Genomic DNA, 9,843 nt, shown 5'->3' with positions numbered 1-9,843 from the left:
CAGCGGCAGAATGGAAACGAGCAGTTACAGCCGATGATGTCCACCCACCCGCCACCATACACACAACCGCCCCCACCACCGTAAATGGACTACTTCAGTGACGAGAACCCCAACGGCTGCGCTATCATGTGACCGGGACGTCCTGCCGGAGGAGATTTTCCCTCTTCTCTTTGGGTTTGGGTGCGTTGGGCTATATTTCGCTATATTTACGGTTGATAATCATTCTAGATATGCACGTGCACAGCACGTGGGACAATCCATACAGTCACACATATACAAATAAGAGTTGGGTGTTTCGCTTTATTTTAATTTTTAATTTGAGTTTGGCATAGTATTAAAAATATAATATCTATTGATTTTTCAATTAGTTAAGATTATAAATAAAATTTATTGGATAAAAGGGTGGTGGACGCTAATGTTACTGAATATGAGATAAAAGGAGATAAAAGCCTGTTGCTTCTTGCTTTTATGAGATAGGTCTACATGTCAAATTTGGGAGCGGATTGCTTCCGAACCCCAGTCGGACAATAGGTCGTCCGACCAGAGATACTTTGGGGCCATCTTAATGTATCTGTTTATCTATACCGTTCATCCATTCGCTAATATCATTTTAAGATACGAAACCAAAAATAAAGTAGATCCAACGCCTAATTGGACTACACCAAATAGTGATACTGGTTGCATTAAATGCCTAAAGCATTAGATGCACACCAAAAGTTGAGATTGGTTGCATTAAATGTACGAAGCATTAGATGCAAGATGCATTAAATACAAAAGTCATCTCTAATGTGGTCCACTTGAGTGTTGGATCTGCCTTATTATTGGGTTCATATGTTAAAATGATCTGAAAAAGATGGATGAACGGTGTGGATAAACAGATACATCACGCTGGGGCCCACAGGATCCCTGGTCGGACGGCTTATTGTCCAACCGGGTTCGGACGCAATACGCCGTCTGGCCGTACAGAGTACATTTCAACGAACTGGAAGGGTTTTAAACAGGAAACGGATTGGCCAGTGACGCTAACACCAGCCTGGCTAGTGGTCGGTGCTCTGTGGGCCCACCATGATGTATGTGTTTTATCCACGCCGTCCATCCATTTTTAAAGATAATTTTAAGGCTTGATCCCAAAAATTATGGAGATGTAAATCTCACAAGCACCACACCATGGAATAGTAGTGATTGAATGTCCACCATTAAAAACCTCTTAAAGCCCACTGTAATGGTTATTTGACATCTAACCTGTTGATTAGGTCGTACAGAAATGGATGAAGGGAAAAAATATATCATTTTGATCCAAAACTTATGTGGACTCAAAGAAGTTTTTAATGGTGTGCGTTCAATCAACACTGTTCGGTCAACTTGAGATCTGGATCAACCTCGTTTTTGGGATCATAACATAAAATGATCTGTAAGAATGAGTAGACGGCATGGATGAAATACATACATCATGGTAGGGCCCATAGAGCACCAACCACTAGACATTGGCTATTCGCAGGGTGAGTAGAGAGGATGGGTGAGAACCGGCCTCACTCAAGACTGTGCGGCCCTGACCGTGGGACGCGGATTAGCTACTGCCAGTTTGAGTAGCCAGACTCCCTACTGAAGTGACGTCACTAAGCTCTGTGGGCCCCACCATGATGTATGTTTTGTATCCACACCATCCATACATTTGGAGAGATCATTTTAGGAAAATGTCTAAAGAATGAGTCAAATCCAAAGCTCTAGTGGACCCCACCAAAGAAAACAGTGGCGAGAGTGACGCCCACCATTAAAAACTTCTAAGGCCACAAACGTTTTTGATCAAGCTGATATTTGTGTTTTCCCTACTTTCATGTCTGTGTTAACTTGTGAACAGGTTGGATTTTAAATAAACATCATGGTGGGCCTTAGGAAGGTTTCCCCACCGTTTTCTGTAGTGGGGTCCACTAAAGATTTTGATCTGCCTCATTCTTTGTCTCATGCCTTAAAATGATATCTCCAAATGGATGGATGATGTTGATATAATACATACATCGTAGTGGGGCCCACAGAACTTGGTTATGTCACTTCAGTAGCAAGTCTAGCTTCTCAACCTGTCAGTAGCTACTCCGCGTCCCTTACCGTCGGGTTACCATGGCCTTGATGTATGTATTATGTATCCACGTTGTCCATCCTTTTTTAAGAATCATTTAAGAAAATTAGGCTAAAAAGGAAGCAGATCCAATTATCAGGTGGACCACACCATAAGAAACAGTGGTGATTAACCATTCTACCACTAAAAACTTTTTATGGCCCACCTTAATGTTTCCATAATATTTATTTACCATCCAATCTGATAATAAGGTCTCGTAAGCTCGGATGAAGGGAAAAATCAAATATCAACTTGATCCAACACTTTAGTAGGCCATTAATGGTCAATCATGACGGTTTCTTAAGGTACGGTCCACCTATAATGACTGGATCTGTTTTATTTTTTTAGAATAATGTCCTAAAATGATTTGCAAAAATAAATGGATGGTATGAATACATAATACATACATCAAAGTGGCCCCACGGCCCCCCACGGTGTGGACGGTTATCCACACCGTCCATTCATTTTTCTGGGTGACTCTAGGGCATCATCTAAAAAATAAGGTAGATCTAAAGCTCAAGTGGGCCACACCACAGGAAGCAGTGGTAATTTTACAAACAACTTTATAAAATTCATGGGGCATGACGTTTGGATAAGTTGAAATCTGTTTTTTCACTTCACACGTTAGGGTGCGATTGTGGCCTGTTCAGGCCTGACAAATCAGAATTTTGAATAGGGCTGGCCAACGGCCCAACCTGGCCCAAAACAGTTCAAAATCTAGGCCGAGACTTACCAAAGCCTAGCCCATTGACAGCGCCGTATGTCTTTGTGACCTTAAAAAGGGGTTGGATGAGATGGGCCTTTGGAAGGTTTCAATGGCGGGCCCCACTATCCCAACTGCTTCCCGTGGTGTGGTGGTCTACTTGAGCTTTGAAAATATCTCATTTTAGTCTTAAGACCCTAAAGTGATACGGCAAGATGAAGGGGCCGTATATATGGATAAAATACATACTCATGGTGGCATCGACATAGCTTTCTAGTGCAGTACCCAACCGTGCATTTTCTCAGCCTGACCGCAAAAGGGTTGGATTTTTCACGAGCCTCGGAAAAATGGGCCCCACCAACATTCGATGCTTGCATATAAATGTACAGCAGATTAGGTGCAGGTACATCACCCAACACGGTGCGCATCTTGTGGTGCCACTTTTATGCATGTATGGTACATGCATAAAATTTTCAGCTCTTTGTAGGACATGATTTAAATTTTTTTTTTTATTTTTTTTAAAATCCAAAGCAATTAAAAAATGTGATTAAATGCTCACCGTTAAAAACTTTTTAGAGCTCACTTCATTGTTTATTTGACATCCAACCTGTTGATAAGGCCACAAAAACCTAGTTGAAAGAAAAAAAAAAAAAATGTCAGATGATACAAAACTTTTGTAGCCCATAAAAAGTTTCTGAAGGATCAATGACCATTGTTTTCAATGGTATGGTCCACTTGAGGTTTGGATCTGCTTTATTCATGGGATCATGCCATTTAATGACCTGGCAGCACAGATGGACAGCATGGATATTCAATACATACATAAAAGTTGGTCCTATGGTAGGGCCATACCGTGTTTGGTGCAACCCAGGCCCACGTATTCCGCTCAGATACCGAGGCGACCCTGTTACGTATCTGACGGCTCAGATCATATGAGATTGGAGATAATTCGGGTGATGGTGGGCCCACTGTGATGTTTGAGAAAAATTCAATCCATCCACAAGTTTATCCAAGTAATTTTACATGGGATACCAAAAGATGGGGCATATCAAGCACTTGACTGGGCCACTATGTAAGAAAACAGTGGACCGTTAAAGGCCACAATTATACTTTCTCTTGCTGTGGAACACACATATATACTGGATCAGCCACAACTTTGGGACAATTCCCTAAAACGATATGGGTAAAATGGTGAGCCGTCTGATTTATCAAAAGCCTCACAAAAGTGGGACCACCAAGATTAAGGACTGCATATGATGTTAGCGTGTCAGAAGCGCATTAGGTGTTACTGGGTCACACCTTAATGGGTGTTACCCATACAGGTGAGGCTCACCTTGATGATGTTATGTATATCTAACCGGTCCATATATATTTACATCTTTTTTAGTACATGGTCCTAAAATTTAAGAAAATATAAATTTTAAATGGACCATACTTTTCTAAGATATGGTCTTAAAAATTAAGCAAATATAAATCTTAGATATACCAAACTATACGAAATGGCGGTGATTGAACGCCTACTATTAAAAAATTCCTAAGGCCCACTGTAATATTCATTTACCATCCAACCTGGTAAATAACAAAGATGAGATTGATCCAAATATTTATGTAGTCTACAAAGAGTTTTTAATGGTCATTTATCAATGTTTTCAGTAGTGAAGTCTAAGAGAGATTTGGAATTGATCAAGTTTTGGAACCACGTTCTAAAATAATCTGGAAAAATGGGTGAACGGCATGGATATACAAAAAAGTTATCAAGGTGGGCCCAACACACTAAGTTTAACACCCACTAATGTGTCACCCAATTAGCACTTAATCGGCATAAGCAAATTGCCTGGTGTACCACACACCACCAGCTAGAGCCGGGCAAAATCTGACCCGATCCTACGAATCCGACCTGATTCGGTGGATCTAACCCGATCCGTACTGAATCGTAGGCTTGGATCAGTGCAGATTGAGTAGGACCACTTAGATCCAATCGTACATCAGATTGTAGTCAATCCGGACCGATCCAATCCGAAATCTGAACGAACCATAACCCTTCTTTCTCTACCCGAAGGAGACGCCGCACCCGCCCATCTCTCCTCCTTTCTCTCTCGATTTCCCTCCTCTCCTTCCTTCTTTTCTCCTTTTTCTCCTTCTTTCTCTCCTGATTTCCCACATCTCCTTCTTTCTCTCCCTCTCTCCTTAGACTCAACTCGATCTGACTCGATTCAGTTCCCTAGATCGAGTCGGAATCGGTTCGTGTCATGCCAGCAAGGATTCGGATCGGATCAAGTCAGCCCTGCTGGACTCAGTCCCGGATTGAATCGAGTTCGAGTCAGGTTCTTGAAAAATCGGATCGAATCAAGTCGGACCCAATCTGGTCGGACTCGACTCGATGCCCACTTCTACCACCAACCTGACTGATGTGTTGACATCGCTAAGTTCTGTAGGTCCTATTATGGGACGTGGATTGCGTCCTACCCCTGCCTGGACAGCAATCCATCCGGGCAAGCCTCTGTGGGCCCCACCATGATGTAAGTGTTTTATCCACACCATTCATCAATTTTCTTACATCATTTTAAAGTATAATACAAAAATGAAGCAGGTCCATAGCTCCAGTGGACCACACCAAAGGAAGCTACAGTGATAATGACACCCACCGTTGAAACCTTTCTAAGGGCCACCGTGATGTTTTTTTTTTTTTTACCATCCAACCTATTCATAAGGTCATGTAGACGTGGATGAAGTGAAAACAAAAATATCGGCTTGATCTGAAACATCTCAAGCTCCCAAGAAGTTTTTAATGGTGGATGCTCAGTCACCACTTTGTGGTCCACGTAAGCCCTAGACCTACCTCAATTGTTGGATCATACCTTAAAATGATATAAGAAAAATGATGAACGGCATGGATAAAGCACTTACAACACGTTGGGCCCCACAGATCCCTACCCGGATGGATTACGGTCCAAGTGGGGTAGGACACAATCTGTGTCCCTGTTATGAGGTATGTGTTACATCCAAACTGTCCATCCATTTGGTAAGCTCATCCTAAGGATTGATTCGAAAAATAAAATATATCCAAAGATTAGGTGGACGACACTACAAAAAGAAGTGGGGAATTAAAAGTTTACCAATGAAACCTTTTTGGGATTTATAGAAGATGTGATATTTGTTTTTTCCACTTCATCCAGGTCTACGTGACCTCGTGAAAGATTAGATGAAAAATATATATTATTGTGGGCCTTGTAGATGTTTTAAAGTGAGAATCATTGTATACTCGTGGTGTCGTATTAGTCATTTGAATATGACAAGTTCTTTAACATCACACTAGTGATGCTTGCGGTGATGTAGGGCGTGTTTGCCAGAAATTCATACAAAAGTTTGAATAAGCACTGGACAATGGCTAATGGTAGGTGCTTTGTGGGTCCAACATGGTGTATGTGTCTCATCCACACCGTCCATCCATTTTTCCAGATAATTTTATGGTATGAACCCAAAACTGAGATAGATCAAATTCTCAAGTGGGCCACACAATATTGATTGAACTCTCACCATTAAAAACTTTTTGGGGCTACAAAAGTTTTGGATCAAGCTGATATTTGTTTTTTACCTTAATCCAGGTCAGTATGACCTAATCTTCAGGTTGGATGTCAAATAAGCATTATAGTGTGCCCTGGGAGGTTTTTAATGGTAGACATTCAATTATAACTATTATTTTCCCATGGTGTGGTCCACCTGAGATTTTGATTTACCTCATTTATGGGACATATTATTAAAATGATGTGTAAAAATGGATGGACGGTGCGGATAAAACACACAGATCATGGTGGGACCCACAGTGCATCGACCACTAGCCAACTAGCAGCGACACCAGCAAAACCGCGTCGGCGTGGGATCCTGACAGTGGGGGCCACTTTGATTTATTGGAATCCATCCACGCTATTAGCATTAAAAAAATATATATGATAAAAAAAAAAGTGAAGTACATCGAAAACTCTGATGGATCATGGTATAGGAAACAATATTAAGTGGCCATTAAAAACTTCCCGTGGCTCAAAAGCTTTGGATAAAGATGATATTCATGCTGTCTCTTTATATGGCTCTTTATCAAAAGGTTGGATGGAAAATACACATTCAGTTGGACCTCATAAAGTTTTTAATTGCGGCAATTGAATTAAGATTGTTTCATGTTCTGTGGTCCACCTAAGAATCGGGCATGCTTGATTTTTGGAATAATATCTTAAAATGAGATTTGAAAATGGCTGGACGGTGTGGATTTAAGTAAAATACATTACTGTTAGCCCCACAGTCAGCGATCCCACCCACCTCTGCGTATTCGAGGTTTCACCTAATCCGCCTCCGTAAATTATTTACTGCCATTTGCCATTAATAAATATATATAGCAAACTTCTTAAATGCCATGTAAGTTTATTCCACGTGACGTCGCTAGGCTGGCAAAAAGTAATACCTCTTTTGCCCGGTATTGGTTGGTGACCCAGCACCAACCATGGCTCCATCAAGATGTTAGTGTTTTATCCATGCGGTCCATTCATTTTTAACAGCTCATTTTAAGGCATAAACTTAAAATAAAGAAGACAACACCACAGGAAATAATGGGGATAGAACAATTACAGTTGAAATTTTCCTGAGGCCCACTAAGGAAAACATAAATATCTTGATCCAAAACTTCCGTGGGCCATAAGAATTTTTTAACTTTAGGCATTTAATTCGTACGGTGTGGTCCACTATCTACCTCCATTTTGGGTTTATTACTTAAATGAGCTGGGAAAATGAATGGACGACGTGGATGAAACACATACATCATTGTAGGGCCCATATAGCTTTGACACCAATTAGCTGGCTGGGGTCAACAGCCAACCGCGTCCTCGCTAACTACGTCCGTCAACGGGAGTCAGGCGGCCGCGGTCCATAAAAAACAGGCCTACATAACGCCGGCCCCATATGCGACAACTCTCTTGTCAATATCGTATTCTGTTTACTCACCTTATAAAAAGATGCAAGGACCTTAATCATCATCAACGAGAGAGAGAGAGAGAGAGAGAGAGAGAGAGAGAGTGTACCCTTGTGTGTGAGTAGACTTGCTTGTGAGAAAGATCCCTTGTGTGCAGTCCAACGAGTATTCCTCAATGGAGGAAGCGAATAAGATGAAAGAAGGTGCTGCTGTCATAGATGTCAATATTCCATGTTCTCCCAACGAAAATTTATCTTGCGTGATATCCATGAAACAGAAGCTGGCCTCCATGGGTGGAAATGACAAGTCATCACTCCCGTTCACCATATGCAGGGTCCCCTCAGCCATCCGCCAAAGCGATGAGAGCGCCTATGATCCTAAGATCATCTCAATCGGCCCATACCATCATCGAAAGCCGAAACTCCAACTCATGGAAGATCACAAATGGCGGTATCTCCATACATTTCTTGACCGCAACCCGAATATACGCTTGGAAAGTTACATCATGATGATGAAAGATTTGGAGGTGTTGTCCCGAAGCTGCTACTCGGGAAACATTGACATGAGTAGCGATCTGTTTGTGGAAATGATGGTGCTCGATAGCTGTTTTATCATCGAGATCTTACTTAAACAAGAGAAGTTACCCGCAGCGACAGACCTCATCTATTCTGAAAGCTGGATCTTGCCACTTATAGCTCAGGACATGCTCCTCCTTGAAAACCAACTTCCTTTCTTTGTCCTCGAACGCTCATTCGCTCTACACGGCAACAGTTCTTCTCTGTCGGAGCTTGCTTCGGGATTCTTCGAGCATATCGTGGGCAAGAACGATAAAATCCCTCCCACAAGCAATATACTTCACCTACTCCATCTGATTCATTCCCGTCTGCTGCCGAAATCGCAAGTGGGTAAGATAGTCAGTTGCATGGACTACGTAAATCTCCAGCATCATGAGCAGGACAATATCCTGCCTACGATCTTGAGAAGATCTGTGGTATGGATAGACCCAAAACCGCCAAAATACCCCATGAAGATTCCTCCAGCTGATGCTCTACGAGATGCTGGAATTAAATTTTGTTTGAAGGACGATAGTGGGAGTTTCTTGGAAGTAGAATTCAAGAATGGGAGGATGGAGATGCCGCTCGTCTCTGTCTATCATTCCACTAATTCCCTCTTCCGCAATTTCATCGCTTTCGAGCAGTGCTTCCCTTGTTGTGGGAGCCACTTCACTAGCTACGCCATCTTCATGGATTCTATCATAAATACGGAGACTGACGTGGTTATTCTCAACAAAGCCGATATCATCGAGCATTGTCTCGGCAGCGATCAGGACGTGGCCATTCTCTTCAATAATCTCTGCAACGGGATTGCTTTTGATTTCAAGGACTCGTTTCTCAATGACCTGTTTAAGGACGTGATCGATTATATGGAGACTCCATGGCACCGGTGGCACGCTCGTCTGATGCACGACTATTTCAGCAATCCGTGGGCCAGTCTGTCAGCGATGGCAGCCATTGTCGTCATTTTTCTCACCTTCGTTCAGACCTACATCTCTCTCTATGGCTATTTCAAACCTCCGTCCTAGGTTTTAATTCTGTTTCGGATCAAGACCATAAAAAATCAAGCCATTTTGGATAGTTCGTCCGCTCTGTGCAAAATTAGGGGTGGGCCTTCTCCTGTTCCGGGTTACATGATATGATACATATCTATTTGTTGTAGTTAGAGCTGGACACAGGACAACTCGACTTGTTACTCAACCCAAACTGAGTGGGTGAGTTCATCCGAATTGAGTTGACTTCATCCAATCCGAACTCAAATCGAGTCGAATTCGGGTCACCTAGTAACTCAACTCGAGTTGAAATCTGAATCAACTTGATCCGAAACTCAACTTGTACATATATTATTAAATAAATAAATAAATAAGGTTTTGATTTGATGGAGAGGTTACAATTCTGGCAAGTGAATCTATGTTTTGAGTTGTGATTTTAGCTAGTGGATATCTGCTACAATCGACCCAACTAGGTTCTGACTCAAGCTGACTCGGGACTTGTGACTGGGTCGGAATCGGTTCGG

At 42.0% G+C, this 9,843-nt stretch overlaps 1 protein-coding gene across 1 annotated transcript; it reads left to right on the top strand.

Annotated features, from left to right (window-relative positions):
* The first annotated feature begins 7,948 nt into the window (after positions 1-7,948).
* Positions 7,949-9,355, top strand: LOC131231766 (UPF0481 protein At3g47200-like). Its single transcript, XM_058228069.1, has one exon. The coding sequence runs from the start codon at positions 7,949-7,951 to the stop codon at positions 9,353-9,355; it is 1,407 nt and encodes a 468-aa protein (XP_058084052.1).
* The last annotated feature ends 488 nt before the right edge of the window (positions 9,356-9,843 follow it).

Source organism: Magnolia sinica, chromosome 17 (genome assembly GCF_029962835.1).
Source record: "Magnolia sinica isolate HGM2019 chromosome 17, MsV1, whole genome shotgun sequence".
In the NCBI taxonomy this organism is placed as follows: domain Eukaryota; kingdom Viridiplantae; phylum Streptophyta; class Magnoliopsida; order Magnoliales; family Magnoliaceae; genus Magnolia; species Magnolia sinica.
Note: the sequence above shows the minus strand (reverse complement) of the source record. Positions and strands in the feature narration are given on the sequence as shown.